Source organism: Lygodium microphyllum, chromosome 28 (genome assembly GCF_053477565.2).
Source record: "Lygodium microphyllum isolate KBCC chromosome 28, Lygodium_microphyllum_v1.1.10, whole genome shotgun sequence".
Taxonomy (NCBI): Eukaryota; Viridiplantae; Streptophyta; class Polypodiopsida; order Schizaeales; family Lygodiaceae; genus Lygodium; species Lygodium microphyllum.
This window is the reverse complement of record NC_141162.1, coordinates 40575089-40595739: the sequence shown is the minus strand read 5'-3', so window position 1 is coordinate 40595739 and position 20651 is coordinate 40575089. Positions and strand designations below refer to the sequence as shown.

Below are 20651 nucleotides of genomic sequence, written 5' to 3'. Positions count from 1 at the left end.
GGACACTGCTTTTCGTGTAGAAAATTGGGGCATTTTATGGCCGAATGCTCAAAGAAGCAACCGTCTTCAGATGCTGAGCATGTTGTGCTGCCTATGGAAGACATGGTGCTTGATACTCCATCACAGGATGCAACCCAGCCACCTAAAGTTCTGGATAAAGGTAAACAACCGGTTTCAGGTTTGGATTCCCGTGGCACTGACTGGGTAGAGGCACATCCCAAAAAAGGTAAAAAGGTTGATGCTGGCCTGGCGGCTACTGGGCCTAATGTTTCACAAGATTCCATGCGCACATATATGCGCAGGAAAGAAATGTTGTCTTCCGAGCACGTTGCACGTACTATGGTTTCTTCTGCTCCCTTTAATCAATCTACTAGGACAGTCTATACCGACAGTCCAAAGGGCCCACCCGCTAAGTTGGCTTTTGATTCTCGAGGGAATGTGATTACAGCATGGGATCGTCGTTATCCCCGTTCCATCCCCAAGACAGTGGATATTCCGTCTACCTCTAAAGCTGGCCGTCATAACTCTTTTGCTGTATTAGCTGATTTTTTGGATGAGGATGTCCTTGATATTCTAGCAGAAAAGGTTAAATCGAGGCAAGTTGTGCCTCATTCTTGATCCTCTCTTTGAAAATTCTCGCCATAAACAACACGCCATGTGGACTATATTGCATGAGAATCAGTGGGATGTCTTGTGTGCGGTAGAGCACAAGAGTCACAGTGAAGCTGGAAAAGTTGTGGATTGCCATGGGTTTCACTTGTTTTATGTAGGGACACACGCCGCGCATTATTCTGGTGTGCTTATGATTATACATGAAAAATATCAACCGGTTCTTATTAAAAATGATGTACATGGCCGCTTTGTGGTGGTTGAAGTTTTATTTGAAGGAGAGATCTTATGGTTGCTGGGCCTATATGCTCCGAATGACCCTTTATCCCGCCGGGATCTTTGGAATACCTTGAAGACCTCCTTGTCACTTGGCAGACGAGGTTTTTTTATGGGAGATTTCAATATGTGTGTTGATTCTTCACAGTCCACTTCAGGGCATTCGGTGATGGACGCTCCGGAAAGTCAGATATGGCATGAGTTTGCTCTTGTTGTACTTAAGCAAGACCTATGGTCCTAGCTACACCCTTCTGCTACAGGGTTTACTTTTCACTCGGCGCAGTATGCAACTACATGGTCGCGGTGACTGCATGCACATTATGCAGGATGATGATTTTCTTCCTGAGATACTGGAAATGACAGTCTTGCAACAATATGCCTTGTCGGACCATTTTCCTCTCCAGCTTGAGATGCTTGCACAACCCATTGCACCTTTTATGAAATTGCTAGATAGACTCCCTTTATGTTTCAACTCCTCTTATTTGAAGCATTCACTCTTTCGAGGCTATATGCAGCAAGTGATTGATAGATTCTTATTGGACTTCGCCTCGGAGGGCACTGCTTCCTTTGAACGATTGCTCTCTAATGTGCAGCGGATTGCTCGGCAGTATGGGATCCACCATGCCTCTCTTTATCGGCGGCGTCGAAACGCAGTGGAGGACTTACTGGCTTTGGTTCGGTCGCTGCTGGTGGACACTCCAGATGATGAATTTCTGCTGTCACTGGCAATGTGTTTGGCTAACCTTATTAAAGAGTTTCAGCTGAAATCTTATCAGAAGGCCATATTGCAAAATTTGACTGAGAATTTGCAAGATAGTGCTTGTCAAACTCATAAGTTCTTTCGCGCTCTGCATGCCTCTCCTGCTGGAGAAAATATGACTAGACTTCAGAATTCAGAATGTCAAATGGTCAACACTGACCCTCAGACCATTGTCAATATGTGCAGGAATTATTTTCTAGATCTTCTTGGTTCTTCTTAGGCACCTTCTAATCAGGTTACGTATGCATGTTCAGTCTTCTATGATCTGGTCCGGCATCAGGTTCCACTTGATATGCAAACTACTTTGGAGACAGATATTTGTGAGGAGGAGGTTATGGATGTTTTGTTGCACTTGCCTAAGGATAAAAGTTCCGGTTGGGATGGTCTCACCAATGGATTCTTTGAGAGTTCTGCTACCCAACTGGTGAAGCCATTGACGGCTATGTTTCAGCAGGTTTGGGAAACAAGGTCCATGTCTTCCTCATGGAAAGAAGGGCTTATCAAATTGCTTCCAAAGGTTTCTTCGCCGTCACTGTTGCAACATTGGAGACCAATCTCTTTGATGGGTTCGATGTATAAAATCTTTTTCAAAGTACTGGCGAATCGGCTCCACAAGCATCTTCCGGCCATTGTGCATCCTCTTCAATATGGTTTCATTAAGGGCCACAACATTCTGCATAATATCTTAAATGTGCAAATGACTATTGACTATAGAAGGCACTCTAGTCAGGAAGTGGTATTGGTCCAATTGGATCTGGAAAAGGTTTTTGACTATTTAGACTGGTCTTTCATTGCAAAACTTATGTCTACCATGGGCTTTGGCACTCGGATGTCCCGCTTGATCTACATCATTAGTGCTACGGCTTCTTCGCGAGTTATGCTAAATGGTGGTGTTACAGAGCCCTTTGTCCTTACACGCTCTGTGAGATAGGGTTGTCCTCTGAGTCCTCTCTTCTTTGCCCTGGCGACGCCAGCTCAAATTTCGAACCATCCACAACATAGAAGTTGTGGTGGCCAAGGAGGAAGCAGCCAGGAGGGTGGTTGAACAATGCAACCTCACGAGGTATCTTGAAAAGTTCTCGCAGGAGCCGAACCAACTGAAGTGCGTGGAGTTCCTTAGAACGTACAACCCAGATCAAGAATGTGGTATTGTGACGGTGGGCAGAGGAGAAGATGCAAAGCAAGTACAGGTCCGCTTAGACCCAGCCTTGGTGGAGAAGGCTTTGGGGTTGGTACCAAAGACGGAGAGGAAACAAAAAAGGGATGTTTATGCTATGCTTAAAATGAAGAAGGAAGATGTGCTCACAAATGACGGCATAAGCATCCAGGATATCCCTGACGCAGAAGCCAGGATGCAAGCCAAGCTGATACATGTGCTCTTCTCCAGCCAGCGCTACAATTCATTGATGCATCGAATTAGCGTACCTGTGCTGGGGAATGTAGCAGCCCATACCCTAGACGAAGTGGACTGGAACGGGTATGTGCGAAAAACGATCGACCAGGCAGCCAAAGTGTTGGCCCTAGGAAGTGTACCAGCAGGAGGAGAATCACCAGCCTCTAAAGCTACAGAAAGAAAGAAAGCCTCCTCCAAAGCATCCTTCATCGGGTATGGAGGTGTCTTGAGTGCGGTCATCCAGGAGGCAGTGAAGGGAGCACAGGATGCAGAAGAAGGAGAAGGAGAAACGCCAGAAAGGTCGCCTCCTCACCAGGACAAGGATAGGTCCACCAATAGAACTGAGATAGAGGAAGAAGGGGAGGGACTGACAAGCAAAAAGACAACCAAGAAGCCCAAGAAGAAGACAACGCAAAGAAAGAAGAAGGATAACGAAGACAGAAAGAAGGAAAGAGAAGACTTGGAAAGAGCAAAGAAAGAGTCCCTAAAAGAGGCCAAGGAGAGAGAGAGGACGAAGAGACAGGAGGAAGAGAAGGAAAAAGAAAAATTACAGAAAGCAATGAAGGCATCGAAATAGGAAGCAAAGGAGAAGAAAAGAAGAAAAGAAAGGAAAAAGAAGCAAAAGAGAAAAAGAATGAAGAGCAGAGAAAAGCGAAGGAGGAAAGGAGAAGAAAGGCGGATGAGGAAGAGGAAGAACTAAGGAAGGAAGGAGGAAGAGGACCTGGCTGAAGCCACATGCCGGTCCATCGAGCAACAAAGCCGAGCGGATGAATTGGGGAACTGGAGCCCACAGAGAGAAGAAAGGCCAGGGTCTAGCACACAGGTGCCGGAGATCGTGCCACCTGTAGTCACGAAGGGCAAGGGCAAGGCCCCAATTCATCCAATTCCTACCCTCCTGATGCCTCCCACTGAACCCACCACCATCACCCCTAGCATCCCGACCAGTGCCGACGTGTCAAATTTCGTGACGTGGATGCAATATTTCATCAACAAAGAGATGACCCAGGGACAGAGCACGGAAACCACGGCCACAGGACAAAAGAGACCAGCTATTGATGCGGAATCCAAGCAAGAGCCTAAAAGGCAGAAGGTAGAAGCCTCAACCTCACCCATCCACACAACGATGACGCCATCGGCTAACTACGACGAGTACGTCGCCGAGCTGCTCTCTCAATTGGAGAAAGCTAAGGAGGAATGCAAAATAGCCGTGGCTGAGTTGACAGCTGAGAAGGAATCAGTGGCCGCCTTCCAGCTGGATAAAACGAGGATGATAGCTATGCAGCAAAGGGAGATCGCAGATCTCAAACAAGAAATGAAGGCTAAGGATGATAGGGAGGAGCACTGGAGACAGCAACTTGAAAACGAGACACAGGAGCTAGTGAAAGTGCAAAGAGAGCACAAGCTCCTGATAGTGCAATACCAAGAGCTCGTTACGAAATCTGCTCAGGTTGATGCGCTTGTGGCTGAGCTGAAGGCCAGAGATGAGGAGAGAAAACAAGACATAAAGGAGCAGCAAGAGGAGATCGAGCACTTGACAGATCAACTAAACTCTGAAAAAGAAGAGCAAGAGAGGCTAGTCAGGGAGTTGGAAGACCACGAGCAAAAACTCATGATACTAACCCTAAAGCAAAGACAGAACTTGGAAGAAATTAACAAAAGAGCAGAGGAGTGGGCTGTGCACAATGAAAAGAGGGTGAAGACACTAGCGTGGCGCCTTGCTCTGGTAGAGAAGGAGAAAATCATTGCAGAGAGCAAGGCAGAAGCCGCCCAAGTGGCCTTCGGCGCTCAACAGAAGGCCTTCCTCGACACCATCCTAGACACCACCCGCTCAGCGCAAGGAGAGTCGTTGGAGGTGACGCAAAGAAAGCTCGGCATCGCACGTAGAGCCTTACACGCTGGATTGCAGATGCCACCCCTACCTGCGGAGGTTAGGCTGAGCTTGGACGAGCAACGAAAATACCTATTGCTGGCCGGCCTAACCCCTAAGGAATCGACGCCCTCGGATTCGAAGAAGAAGCATCACAGGGAGAACGGCAGGGGGAGGAAGCAAAACTTGAAATCGACATGAACCGATTCAGGGAGGATGTAGTCCCACAACCGTCCTCGCCGCAGTCTCAAGGGCCACCACAAGAGGACCCCTCTGCGGAAAGAAAAGCCGCATCTAGGGAAAGACGCAGAAAGCTAGTAGAGGAAGCCAGGAAACAGCTGAGAGCCAAACCAGCCGTGCTGCCGTCCGCACCCCTCCCACCGTGCCCTGATGATCTCCCCGCATGATTCCACGCAGAACTGGTGCTGTGGGAGATACAAAAACAAGGAAAGGATCCATTCACCTTTAGTTTTTTCCTACCCAACAGTCTGCGAAGGGTCTTGCCGCTCAAGGCGATGGATGAGGTGATCGCGATCGGTGGCCGGTTGGGGCAAAGATGGCTAGAAGAGCGAGAAAAAACCCCGACCTCTTGGGGCACAGAAGCGACTGATTACTGGCAGAACAAAGTTTTTGAAGTCCCACACATTGTACAGGGCTACAAAAGCCAACCCCTGTGGAGGAGGCAAGTATACGACATCAGTATACTCGCCTGGATGGTGTTTTGTAACACCCTGCCATTCGAGCGGAACAACCCTACCTACATGGCATACCCTCGAAGGGTAGGGGTGGATTTTGATGCCACCCTCCACGGGCGGTACGACTTCCCTATTATTTATAACTCTAATGTAGTATCCTTCGAGCATGCCCTTCTCTTTACCTCCGAAAGCCTAGATGATTCTATGACACACTTTCTTGTGGATTTCTCCTCATGCCCTGACCCCGCCTTTGTAACAACCTGTAATTATCTTAGGTTACTTAAGCTACTCCTTAAGTAGGACCCGACTCCACAAGAGCGCAACCTACCTTCCCTCTTCTTTGACCCTAACACTATTGACAGCTGCGCCATGGCTCGTCTTATGATGAGGGCTAGTCTCCTTCTCTCTTTTTGCCTAGCTCTCCTAGAAGATATGAATGACAGCCAATTCACTAGGTGCAATCACCCTTTCCTCTCCACCACTTCTCTTCATGTCCGCATGAATCTGAAAGATTACATGCAAAGTCGTCAGTTTTTTAGCAAATCCATCCGACCCCCTTCCCCTCATTCAAATGAAGACAATTAGGACTAGCTGTCATTCCACAATTTTATTTTTTATTTTTTTAAGCAAAGAAAAGAATAACACGAAAGGAAAGGCACACAAGCACTCACTTGCAGAAGCACTTAAATACCACATAGAGCACTATCACTGCACCTAGGGATTCTCAAGTTAGGCGTGCCTGGTGGCTTAGGTCGGCTGGCTCCGCTCCTAACCCCCTAGCCCTTTTTGCTTCCCCACTTCATGCTTAGGGCACATCAAGGGCAGGACATACCTAGGGAGCTAACACTCGTCTATGGTTAGACCTGTCACCCTAAGCCACTTGCACCGCATCTCCCTTAACACAAATGGGGTCCTCAAGTGTGGGACATCACCCAAGCTTTCCTGTGGTTAGACCCACCTCCCCATTCCACTAGCACAAGCACACTGCACTAACACAGTAAGGTAGACACTCCCCTTAGGGAGAGCACTGTACCTTCTCCTTTTAGGCATCACGCAAGCGGCAACTTCAGAGGCCCCCGTCAATCACTCGCTATCCATCTGGCTTCCCCGACCAACATCAGTTTCCACACGCACCTGAATCTACATGTGGCCGTTTCCTTTACACCATCATTGCCCAAGTGCCTACCACCCTACAACAACACAGAAGTGCCATGGGACTAGCACCCGTCTCGGAGGGGGGTAATGTTAATCCCAAGTCAAGATGGCGGAAAATTAAGGAAAAAGCAGAAAAAGCATGGAAGAAGAGCAAAGACGCGTAGGTGACCTCTAAAGGCTAAGCCGAGACCAAAGGCGCGATTTTAAATGAAAGGCATCTCAAAAAACTTGGAAAACTCTTGTAAAAGAGCGCCAAGCTCTCTCCTGTGCCAATTGTAAAATATTAGATGGACATAGGTTAGAGGCATAAGGATAGAAAAGGGAAATGGAAAAAGGACCTTGCCACAATGGCCGGTCATGTAAAAAAGGGGATGGGTGCCCATGGGATTTTAGGGTTTGTATATAAAGTTCAAAAAGTGAATGGAAACTCATTCTTTGGTGTGTGGCTAACAAGAGCTCTCTTCTTCTTCTCTTCTTCTCTTCTTCTTGCTTGTGTGTGCTCTTGAGAGTGAGGGAGTGTGAGAGTGAGTGGGAGTGAGGGATCAAGAGGGTGAAGCTCTTTACCATCTCCTCTTCTCTTTTTCTCTTCTCTTCTCTTCTCTTTTCTCGCGCGCACGGCTATGGAGGATGGAGCTTGGGATGGAGGAGGCTTGAGGATGCTTGAGCTAGCATCAAGAATCGTGGAGCTACCGAGGTGTGCAAGGGAGGAGGCTACTCACATCGGCATCAAGGTAAGCTCACTACATTCGTAGTCAAAATGTGGGAGCTTTCGCTCAACCGCCAAGACCCACGGACCGCTTATTGTTTCAAGCATTCCAAGCGAGCTCTAATGGCTATCTCACCTAGCCGACGCGCCGTCGATCCTACGAATGTAGTGAGCTTACCTTGATGCCGATGTGAGTAGCCTTCTCCCTCGCACACCTTGGTAGCTCCACGATTCTTGATGCTAGCTCAAGCATCCTCAAGCCTCCTCCATCTCCAAGCTCCATCCTCCATAGCCGCGCGCACGAGAAAAGAGAAGAGAAGAGAAGAGAAGAAGCGAAGAGGAGATGGTGAAGAGCTTCACCCTCTTGATCCCTCACTCCCTCACACTCCCTCTCTCAAGAGTACACACAAGCAAGAAGAAGAGAAGAAGAGAAGAATAAGAGAGCTCTTGTTAGCCACACACCAAAGAATGAGTTTCCATTCACTTTTTGAACTTTATATACAAACCCTAAAATCCCATGGGCACCCATCCCCTTTTTTACATGACCGGCCATTGTGGCAAGGTCCTTTTTCCATTTCCCTCTTCTATCATTATGTCTCTAGCCTATGCCCATCTAATATTTTACAATTGGCACAGGAGGGAGCCTAACGCTCTTTTACAAGAGTTTTCCAAGTTTTTTGAGACGCCTTTCATTTAAAATCGCGCCTTTGGTCTCGGCTTAGCCTTTAAAGGTCGCCTTTGTGTCTTTGCTCTTCTTCCATGCTTTTTCCGCCATCTCGACTTGGGGTTAACATCCTCTCTCTCTCTTCTTGTGTTCTTGAGTGAGCTTTTTCTTATGTGTATAGTTTGTTTGGCGCATCAACTCAAGCAAGTATCCCCACCATGTGGGCCAACAGGTTGTTATGCTTTAGCTTGATATTGAAAAGGCATTTGATCATGTAAGCTGGTCTTTTTTGAGGCAGCCAATGTCCATCATGGGATTTGGGTCTCGTATGATTTCTCTTGTTGATACTATTAGTCAGGGTGCTATGGCCCGTGTTGCACTTAATGGAGGGATCACATATGAAATTGACTTATCGTGGTCTCTTTGGCAAGGCTGCCCTCTCATCCCTTTGATGTTTGCTTAAGTCACTCACCTTATGCTCTCATTGTTGGATAAGTTGGCCAATCAAGGTGAGATTATTGGTTTGTCTCTTCCCAGTGGGGCCCAACTTGTGGTTCAATCTTTGGCAAATGATTCCTTTATGTTCCTTAAGGCTGATCGCTCGAATGTTAATCGGGCAATGGTTGCGTGGAACCTTTTTGCTATGGCATCTCGACTTCATATTAATGCTCAAAAATCTACAGTGCTCTCTTGTACGAAGAAGGATTTGCAAGCCTTAGGCTAGCATGGAATTGTGATTCCTAAGGGAAATATAACTAGACACTTGGGTTATCCTATTGGTGTGGATGTAGCTCCCCGTGCCTTGCTGGATTCGATGTCATTCCGTATTTATGATTAGTTCATGTACTAGAAATCTCAGGGCTAGCCTCTTCATGTGAGACTTAAAGTTACTCAATGCATCATGATCAGCATGATTTCATTTTTCCTACCATTGCTTCCTTGGACTAAGAAGTCTCTTCAGCCTATCCGATTCATGTTATGAAAAAAGAAAGGGAATCAATTGGGCGAGGTATAGATTTCGTGGCAACATGTGACTACTCCTAAAAGGATGGGGGGAGCAACTTTATTGGATGTTAATTTGCATATGGCTGCTTTGAGGTTGGCTCTTCTGCAGGCACTATGTGTAGAGAGTCATCCTTGGATAGATATTGCAAAATTTTTTATAGAAAGGACTGGCATCTCGCATGGTAGCATGGTTATTCATGCTTCTTGGTGGCATGTGCTTAATTCCACGAGACCTATTAAGGTCTCCCAGTCTTTTCTCCTTTCTCATTTGATCACATCTCGGCAGGCGATGCTATGTTTTGTTATTTGGCACCCTCCTGATTTTTGTAAGGAGGAGAATTCGCTGCAAGGTGAAGTACTGGCTACCTCTAGGTTGTTGGATTGGCCTGATAAAGATCTGCAGAGAGACAAGTTTGATTGGATGGCTCGTTTGGGATTGCAGACAGTCCTTGATGGTGTCATTCCTAGGCAAGCCTGCCTTTATTATTTTCGGCGTATTCGTCAGTACTTTCGGGTGCCTCGAGGAGATCACGACATTTGTTCATCCATACAGGATTGGCTTTTGAGGTTCTCTCCTTTGCGTGTGTTACAGCCATTGTCTTCGTAGCGTGATTGGATGTTTGTGATTTCCAATGATTTCAAGAAAAGGTCAACTAATTAGATATATCATCAAATGGTGGAGGCCAAGAGATGGGTCACGGGTAAGGTTAATCAATTATGGCATATTCGGGATAGCAAAAAGAAGTGGCAAGAAAGATTCATCCAGCTCTGGAAGTCTAAGGTTCTGTATTAGGGTAAAGCTGCACTACATGTGATGAGGTAGTGCTTCATCTCTTTGTCTCTTGCCCTGTTGCGAGACAGATTTGGAGTTTTGTTTCCCATGTGTGGTCCTCAGCGACTCAGCACCGGACATCAGCTCGTTCGTGGATTATGGGAAAGATGACCTCTTTGTCCTCTTTGCATTCAGATTATTCTCGCCTTTTTCATTTCCTTAGATGGACAGCCTTGTGGCATATTTGGCGTACTCAAAATGCCTCCATTTTTGATTCAGTATCGAGCATCCATGGTCATGTGGCCCGTGCTCATGGTTTAGTGTTGTGGCAGATCTCCTCTATGGTGTTAGCCGATCTGGTTCTTCCTGACATTGCTGCTCCCTGATTGGATATTGTTCGCTCCACACCAGCTGTCCTTTTTGTGTGACATTTCTATGTTAGAGACTTGGTAGACTTTCATTTATGTCTGTTATTTTCTATGCTGACCTGATGGTCTGATGTAAATATTTACTACTTAATTCAATTACCTTCATGAAAAAAAGAGAGAGAGAGCTCCCTAGGGAGGATTTAGCTCCTTGGCATACTGCAATCTCTTGTGCTTCTTTGCCGTGACTTTTGTATCTTGCCTATGATTTGACTTTTGTACGCCATTTGTGATTCGATATAATATAAACTACTTGTTACAAGGGGGAGGGAGAGAGAGAGAGAGAGAGAGAGAGAGAGATCTTATACATTTCATATACTTTGTCTTCAGGGAATAGCCTTGATAATAACTGTACTACAAATTATTCGACTTCCAAATATAAAGGTGAATTTTGTTGTTTCCCCCAATTTGGATCTCCTAGAACCTCTCACTTAGCTAGATAAAGATTTGAATACAAACATGTTGTTGTACAGGTTTCTGCAGTGTTACTGGCATGTGCCTTTATGTATGACATATTCTGGGTGTTTATTTCACCCAAAGTGTTCAATGAGAGTGTGATGATTGTGGTAAGTATTCTACCTATGTGTCTTTGATTTTCACTGTAGATGATAAGTCATTTACTAATTAGATGTGTTATTTGTTTAATAGCCTTGTGGCATATTGATATGTTGCAGTAGTACCTTTTAAGTCCTTTGAGATGGAAATTAAGTTTCAATATCCTGGTCTTTTATCTTTCAGCTCAATAAAGAATTTTCAGTGTACTGTCCCCAACTTGCAAGTTTTGTCTTCTCCTAGATTCTTTAGAGGCAAACTTACAAATTAGCAAATTTGAGGTGAATGTTGAACCAACTGGATTATGGCTTAGTAACCTCTGCAGTCTAGTAATACTAGTGGTATGAAATTACTATCTTCAAATTAATAGAAACACAAGTCCTTTGGAGTGGTATTGGGTCCTGCCATATGTGGCGTGCCTGTTTTAGGGCAATGTTGCCTCATAATTTTTCTGCATGTCAAGTATAAGATTCTTCTCTAGTTTTTGGTTGCTAGTTTTTGGTTGCTAGTTTTTGGTTGCTAGAAGTTTCTCAAGATCCAAAAATGTGGTAGTATGAAGTGCTGTGAAAATGCTATCTTTAAATTCATCTAAGCACAAAAAAAATCCTTCGGAATGGTCTTGGATCTTGCCATGTGTGATGTGTCTCTGTTAGGTCAATGTTGCCTCATAATTTTTCTCAAATACATTTCAAGTTTAAGACAGTTTTCTAGTTTGTTGTTGCTAGAAGTTTCTAAAGATCCAAATTCCACCCTTTTGTGAGTAATAGGTCAAATTATCCTTTACTGATTGTACAGTTTCTGCTACTTATGTGGTTGTATCATAGTTGGATTTAGATGCATATGATTCAGCATACCAGACGTCTGGTATGAAGACATATGAAAAGCCATTTCATATGTGGCCATTTTTTGGGTTTTAAAAGAATGGCTTCTAAGTGGTCAAAACTGCCACTTTTTGCTTGGCAAAGGTTTTTCCTGCAGTCTTGGCATTTTCTCCTGCAAATTACCTGCACGTGCAGCCTGCATGCTCAAGCCTCAACATGTTCGTTTGGAACCAGCAAATCAATCATCAGCCTGTGCACTCTGCAGAACTAGGGCAGTGTGTGCAGAAATTCAGACTCTTAACCCTTGACCCTTCAGTCTCTTGGGTTGTCTAGAGTGACAAGTCTAGAGACTATGATGTATTATGAGTCATGACATTGTGTGATCTTAGTGGGTTGATAATAATTTAGAGTCATGAGTCATGACATTTTGTGATCTTATGATCTGCACTGAATTAAAAAGAAGGCTAAATACAAAGATGATTTATATAACAATGGGTATGAAAGAAGTATGGCTCAAGATTAGGGTTTATAGGTATGGTTGGTAAGAGGGTGAGGATCAAAATATGACAATGTATATAAGTAGATATCCATAGGACGAGAAGATAAAGAAGATGACAAATGAGAGTAGCTCATAGCTGATATTTAAGGAAGAAAGGTCTTTAAAGGAGACATCCTAGAAGATCTCAGTGAAGCTTGAGAGTTTGGATGTGATGAGGCTTAGAATGAAGTCAATGCATTGAAGGATCTAGAAGAGATGAAAATGGGTCCGATGGCATCATGGTGGTAGGACTTTGGGGGAAGGAAAGGATGAGATTGTGTGAATAGGAAGAAGAGAGAATTATAAAAGGGGTGTGCTCTATAAAAAAGATCGGTAGCACAACCTTCGTAAAATTGAGAACGAAGTAATAGTGGCTGCAACAGAGGTGCTTTAAGGGGAAAAGCTATAATCTCAAAATTCAAAGAGTCCCCCTCGTAAAATTTCAATGTCGTTTATGCCTGTTTTTCGAAGTGTAAGCTTTGTTGAAATGTTTACAATTCATATGTAAGGTTCAACTTATCATTCTTATATTTTTCTAGTTTTCAAAGAAAGGAATTAGGGCAACAAATGATTCAGCCCAAGGGTCAGAATCATACTTTAGTAATACTTTCATACCTGTACATGTATGGAAGTGTGAAATGTATTTTATCAACTATGGGTTGTATAGATGACTTCTTCCTTCCTTGGCTATCTCTTGGATAATATAACTTAAGGTAGGACATCCACACTTCTGATATTACCATAGGACTACAAATCATGTCATTACATAAAGTTTACCCTTATTTGTTATGACCAACTTGACAAATACCTTGGTATTATGTCGATCAACTGGCAGCAAAAGATGATTATGTCCCTTCTTGGGTGACACAACCTCCTAATCTTGCAAGTTGGGGACATTTAGTTGCCAAGGTACACATGAAGGCTAGACCAATGGGTCCTTGAGATGAAGCGAATGACACCACTAGGAATGTGGTGCTTCAAAAAAGAGATTGAAAATCTGAGCCTTTTTAGCCTTCAAAGGTGATGAGGACCTCTTCATAGTCAAGAAGTTAAATATATTCTGCCCTCTCAAAGGATCAAATTCATTCTCAATTTATTTCAGCCTTTTTTTTAAAAGATAAATCCAATTAACTTTTCCTCTCAAAGGATCAAATTCATTCTCAATTTATTTCAGCTTCTTTTTTAAAAAGATAAATCCAATTAACTTTTCTTGCTCCACGGGCTGTGGGATCATGCAATCACCTTGCGTGTATGGGAGAAGGGAGTCTATTTTTGCTTTTCACTTTCAGTGGTCTTACCTCTCACGTGACCACTTTCTCAATAAAGACTTTGATATTTTTTCAGAGGTATGGTACTTTGTGAGCACTGCTTAGAAGTACATCAGAGTGATAGGGTGAAGCATGAAGTGGAAAGATGCTAGATAAGCTGCACAAAATAGGAAGCAAGAACATGCTGTGCCATTATTTGGGTGCCTTTAAAGGTGATCACAAGGGCCTGAATATGATTAGTCTTAATCCATCATTAGGTACAAGGTACATGCAAGTGGCAAAATGACATGAGATATTATATTTTATTCTTCCTACTCCCTCTTTCTTGTCACACTGGTTGATTTGGGGGTTTATCTTTCTCTTATTTGATTTTGTGCAAGGGAAAGTCTTGGCTGAAGGCCACAATTCTGAAAATTTTGCACAAATATCAAGCAACAACTCAGCCAATCTCTCATGCACATGATCAATAAGAGCATCCTTATAAACACATGTTTTTAGCACCACAAACTCGTGCACTTTTGTTGGGAGGATGTAGATGCTTTAATTTTGAACTCTATGTTTCAATTTCTCAACCAGAAAAAACAAGCAAGAAGTAGATAACTACAAAATGAGATCACAATCTATAATGCACCATGCTGATCAATAGCTTAGATTCCATTTCTCCCTTTGTGTTTATCAACAAGTGCTATTTAGCCTTCCAAAACTCAACCCTCTTCAGTGTTTTTGATCCTAAAGCTAAAAGGATTTATATTCCTTTTTCTCATAAGCTATGAGATGATCTGTATACCTATGTTCAATCACATGTAGATGCTTCATTGTCTACTCTTCAAAAATGATCTCTTATGATGTTTTAAGGTATTTTAACATCTAGTTTATCCTCAACCGTCAACATGTTGTAGATTTGTGGATTGCACTTGTGACTCTTCTGTCATATTTCCTGATCCCTTAAAATATCTATGCTTTGGCAATGATTTGAACCATTGAACAGGTTGCCCGGGGTGACAGAAGTGGAGAGGATGGAATCCCTATGCTACTAAAGATACCACGTATTTTTGATCCATGGGGAGGTTACAGCATTATAGGTTTTGGGGATATACTTCTGCCTGGGCTGCTCATCTCATTTGCAAAGCGGTAATGTAAAATAGAGTACATGTTCTAGATCAAAAAGATGGGGATGCTGTTATTTTTAAGATGGGAGCTTGATGTTAGACGTGTGTGGGGCAGATTTGATGCCGCTACAAAAAAGACTCTCCGTAGTGGCTACTTTCTGTGGCTTCTATTTGGCTATGGCTTTGGTGAGTGGACATAACACTCTTCATTTAATTCTGTTACAATGATTTCATGTGGCATACAAGATTTTCGTTCGTGTAAACTTGCAAGCATCATATTGTATGATCCAATGCCCAATGTCATCTGATTTAAACTAAAGGGCATCATAGAAAATGTTTTCGGTTGCAAATCCAAATGATGTTTAAATCTGGTGTAATTTCTAACAGTTTCTGTTGTTTTGGGCCCTGCTCTAGTTTCTGATTCTCAGTTGTATCTTTAATCTTTCATATGTTGCAACTCTCACTACATATTCGCTGCTGCTCTGCATGAGCTTCTCGACCTGTGATTGCACTTCTTCCTTCCACATCCTTATATTGCAGCTGCCTGCCTTTCCCTTCTTCCTTCCTACTTTTTCCCACCTGATCTTTCTTCCTACTCCCTCCTCCCATGACTCTGCACCATTCCCTCCCTCTCTCTTCTACTTCTTGTCTCTGCCCTTCCCCCCTCGTACTTGTTGTCGCTACCTCCTGTGAGCGTCTACATCACCTATGACTGTCTACCCTGCCATCCATCCTCTTCTCTCCATCCTTACCTCCTCTTGCTCCTCTCTAAGCCTCTCTCATCTTCTGCCTTACTCATCTCTTGCATTCCCTCAACCTTAACTTGCTACGAAATGTTTCCTGTACTCCATGCATGCTGCTATGTCCTTCGAGACTCTCGTAAGATTTGTACTGTCAATGTCAAACTCCTAATGTAGACAGTCCCCCTTGTCATAGAGTGGTGTCTACATGGCAACCAACAGGGCATATTCAAGGCTAGAGAATGTCATAATATCTATAAAAGGGGAATGGCTGGTGAATCACCCTATGTTACACATCCTGAGTTGGCTGGTGCACATGAGAAATGTTGCCAAGTAGATGTCTCTCAATCTTGTTGTTTGTATCCAATTCCACATAAATCATGTGTCAAGCTACTCAGAATCAGCCTAAAATATAAACTCGTGTACTGGCTGAATTCCTTTGGCTCTTGAACTCCAAAGTTCAGTAGGAAAATGGCTCAGAAAGCTCTATAAACGGGTTCCAATGCCTCCTGTCGACATCATTACAGCCTGTTACCATCAACAGCTGCTGTCATGGCCATTCTGCTGCTGTGTTTGAGCTGCGGACCTGCTACTCCAGCCATGATACTTCCCGGGCAGCTTCTTGACAGCTGCATTTTGCTGTCCCGTGGCCATTGTTTGCCAAAGGACGGCTGCGTCTTCTGGCTTCCTGCAATCCTGGGTCTTGGAGACACCTTCATCAGATCCACCACAGAGATTCAGTTGAGTTGCCGCATTCAGGTCCATTCCGGAGGATGACACTCTCCTTCAGCCTTCAGCCCGCTCCCAAATATGGTGGTTGTTGAACAGCCATCTGCTCCTTTAGCACTCCATTGTATTATTGCCTCTATAGCATTGGTTTGTTCATTGAGTTCTCATTCTCATCCACTCTCTCGTCTCTCCTAAGTTCATTTGTAAGTTGTGTGTCTGTTGTACACTCAGTGTTTTCTCTGCAAACCCTAGTGTTATCCTCGCATGGTATCAGAGCTAGGTGCTTAAAAACACCTGGTTCATTGTGAGCACTCAGTTTTGCGAGAGTGCACAGACTAGCTTACCATGTCTCAGACTGACTCATCAAAGCAGTCACCATTAGAGCTATTTTCCCCTCTCCGTTAGTCATGTTTCTGTGGGAGTGGTATTCTTCTACAGGGTCGAAAATTTCTACAGATCCTCCTACATATATCCCTCCTCATACTGCCCACAATTTTAAATGGTCATTCCAAGACCCTCCAAAGGTGCATCACAGTCAGAGCGACTGGCTGGATTTGGGGCTCAGAAGCAGGAAATATTACACCAGTGTGGAGACCATTGGGTACCCATTCCATCACAGCCCAAAATGATGCAAGGTTTGTATGTTTATTGTTATGTGTGGGACCCTCCTCTTTCCATTTCTCCCACTGATATGCCAGTACCAGACCTAAGTTACAATCATAGTTACTGGAAACGCCCAGAAACACCACATTTTTGCCATTCCACTGTTCCCATTTCCGTTTCCGTTTCTGCCTTTGTCATCCCTATAGTTACTGGAAATTCCCCTGGAGTTTTTTGCCGTTTCCATTTCCATTCCCGTTTCCGTTTCTCTCTCCATTTCCTCATTTCCCATAAGTATGGTTACAATGGAAACTTGGATGCCTACCAATATGTAAATGTTTGAAGAGGAAGTCAAAGATCTCGATTAGGTACTTATCATCATTCACATTCTACTTCCAGTGATTTTTCTTGATAGGGCATTATTGCAATAATAACAATTTCCACCCACTAAGCACTTCTCTACACCTCTCTTTCCAAACCCACCATCCCCTCTTCTGCACCTACCTTTTCAAATTCACCCACTTCCACCCCTGCTTTTCCTTTCAGCTCTCCAATGCCCTCAAGAGAGCCAACTTTTGACATGGTACTAGCTCACGTTGAGTGCATCAGGAATCATCATGATGGGGATACACCTATATCACCTTGGCTCTCATTCCTAAGTATCCCAAACGCAAGGAGCACCCTCTCATGCATTTGGTGTGCCTCCAATATTCAGATGACTACTCAATTTGCCCACATGGCAATGCCAAATATACAAAAAACCTACTTCCTCCTCAAAGGGGACACTCATTTCCACTTCTTATAAGGGGAAATCCAAGGGCTGTCAAAATCAAAAGTAATCAATCAATTGATATTCTGCAATGTCACAAAAGCAAAATCAAGGTGTCTATAACAACCAATGGCATGCATCCACTGGTGATCTGGCCTCTAATCAACCCTCTTAGTCATCAAGGGGATGTCTGACTAGTCGGATGGACTCAAAAAAAGGGTAAAGGACTTTTTGTCCATTACTTAACAAAAAAATGGAAACAACTGCACATACTAATGATAGGTAGTGGCCCCATAGATGGGTAGATTCAATATTTGATCTCTTTCAAAGGACATGATTAGAAATATGAAGTAACAGATAAAGGCTGTGGGGTATTTCAGGGCATTCATTATACTTAGTATGGGTCATTCACTGACATCCCAAAACGAAAGAAACTTATCTTATGCAGTCAAGGATGAACAGAAGTTCACCAAATTTTGGGGGCTCCTAAATTGGGTACATGTTGGCAATTGGACCCTTGCTGTCTGAAGTTTTATTCTGATCTTGGTTCCTTTTTCTAAGCGTCAACCATCCTTCATGGGACCCAAGTGAATGGGGATGAGTCGATGCATCAGATCTTATAAAGTGTGCACCTTTATTCAACTGCACACTGACCAATGCAAAAAGGCTTGTCTTTGGGGCCGGTAACAAACTGTTGCTGGCTTTTGAGCTCACAACACTTCCTGAAATGCAAACAATCATTAGTAATTTAGAGGTAGTCTTCTCTCTCATGGCCACATGAACCTAGATATAGTAAGATTCTGAAGACAAGTGAGGCTCTTTTCAAGGCTTGGAACTGAAACATCTCCTTTTTCTTTCACGTCCATGCAGATATTTGGCACGCTAGTGTCAATATATTTGAAAACTGCTCATTCATTCATCAAGACTTTCCATGTAGAAATAAGATCTCTCATTGTATCCAACTGTCAGTCAGCTAAATGAGAATGGTTATAAAACATGTGGCGCACAAAGAAACCTGAATCATTGCAAATACCTATGATTAGTTTTAATGCTTGTTTTGCAGGACTGTTTGTGACATATGTGGCACTCAACTTGATGGATGGACATGGCCAACCGGCATTGCTGTACATTGTTCCTTCAACACTTGGTATAGTAACTTTGTCTGTCTTGAACTGGTCTGCGTGTTGACCTTTGTACTACTGCATTTGTGCTGCATAGGAAGTGGTGAAGTGTTGTTTCGCCCAAGTGTTCTAGGCTATAACTAGTCTGTCTTCTGACCCCGTATACCTTCCCACCTCCCTTCCTATTTTTGTTCACACGCACACAATTCTTTTGTAATACTGAATATTACTGCTGGGAGACGCACCACATGCATGCAGACACACATAGTCATGTGTGTATCCTTTCATGTTAGCAGTTGTGATTATCATGTGTCTGTAGTTGTTTTTTTTTTAAGTGCACCCCTGCTGTTTCCAATGTTTCAAACTGTCCAGCATTCTGGTAGTGAAGGGCTGAAAATAAGGATCATATAATTACAGCTGTGTGTTTCATTTTTTCTCATTTGATGTGATGTTACATGAAGGCCAAATACATAACGCAACGTGTGAGTTTGTTATGGCTGGTGATATATGCAGTGAAAGCTGACCAACCTTGAACCAAAGTTCTTCACAACACCTTAACCAACCAAAAGTGCTCTGCAGGTACATTACTATTCTTAGGATGGAAACGAGGAGAGTTAGCCATCTTATGGAAAGAAGGGGTTCCTCCCCCAAAATGCCCACATGTTCTACAGATGACTTGACACTTTTTATCAGCTTTACCCTTTTGTGATCAGGCACTTGTAATAATTAAGGTCTATATGTAGTCCCCACACCTGGTAAGCTAAAGCTTCCATATACCATATATAATATTCTCACCCGCAGACTCTGCTGGTGACCATTCTATCACAGTTATATGGCCATTTCCCAAGGTTGGAAATGAATGTGCAATATAATGTAGCGACCATGTGGAACTTGCTACAGCTACATGCAGACTTGCAAGTCAATCCACTGGTCAGTTAAAAAGGTCAGCAAGTTTGCCCTGAAAGTGCTCAAGTTAAGAATACTCTTGTCAAAATACAGCAGTGAGGGGCTCTGAGTTGGTCATTCTAACAGGAGTTCAATATGCTTCAAATTATGATGAGGGACACCCAAACTACAGGTCACCAAATTACAAGGAACTGGAAATGAGCTTGCAAAGCAAGTATAAACAGGATCTGACTACAAACATGTTAGTTTCTACCTATGCGTTGTAACTATTTGTATGCTCCACAATTATTTTTGAGCCATCTGGTAATGATTTCAGGATAAAGATCTCAACATTTACATTGAAGTTTGGAAGTGTGTTGTCCCAGGATGGCGATTTTCAAATAACAGCATTTTGGTTTTACTTCTCAATAGGAACCCTTAGTTATCCAGAATTGATAGTTTTTAATGCTTTGTTTTAGAATTGACAGTTTAGATGCTTTGTTTCAGAATTGACAGTTTTGATGCTTTGTTTCAAGGTATTTTCATTGCAAGTCCTTTCTTGTAGCTATTGAGTCATAAAAGCTTCATCAATCAAGTCATAATAAACAAGCCGTTGGAAGTGGTTAGTTCAATTAATAATGTTGTTCCTCGTGAACCATGAGGTATTGGGTTCAATTCTTTAGGTGATCACCTTGAGCAGGGGAAAATGGAATAATATATGACAAGGATTGAATCACGATTTGAGGTACATATGCTAGGTCAGTAGGATAACTTACAGACTAATCACAAAGCAATTTATCTAAAAATACCTATGCAATAAGCCACCAAGACTTCATGGGTTTTAATAAGGCACCAAGGATGCAAGCACTAGCCAAGAATAAGGGATAGTATGACACAATGTATGGGTCAATGAGCATGGGTTGTCAAATGCATGGTGAAAACGGAGTCCCAAATGTGATGGCCTAGCTGGTAGCAGTTGGCTCATAATCATAAGATTGTGGGTTCAAGTCTCACTAGGTGCATCACTTTCTTGGGCACCTATTTTCAGATAGTGTATTTATCCAAGTCTTTTGGCTGGTCCTCCTCCTTGGTAGAGTCATTTAGGAGGAGGTTCTCAATATGATCAACTCTATTGTTAATTCGACTTGTGAGCTATTTTATCTGTGCATAGGTAAATTCCAATGTGGCTCTT

At 43.3% G+C, this 20651-nt stretch overlaps 1 protein-coding gene across 1 annotated transcript in view; it reads left to right on the top strand.

The window, feature by feature from the left end:
• SPPL2 (SIGNAL PEPTIDE PEPTIDASE-LIKE 2) overlaps positions 1–19887 on the top strand; it is a 136154-nt gene extending 116267 nt beyond the window's left edge. The window contains exons 9-14 of the mRNA XM_087670929.1: positions 10658–10711; positions 10801–10893; positions 14495–14637; positions 14731–14801; positions 18517–18600; positions 19154–19887. Of these exons, the coding sequence (XP_087527055.1) occupies positions 10658–10711; positions 10801–10893; positions 14495–14637; positions 14731–14801; positions 18517–18600; positions 19154–19254 (546 nt within the window). The 3' untranslated portion in view covers positions 19255–19887. The remainder of the gene's footprint in view (positions 1–10657; positions 10712–10800; positions 10894–14494; positions 14638–14730; positions 14802–18516; positions 18601–19153) is intronic.
• Positions 19888–20651: the final 764 nt, after the last annotated feature.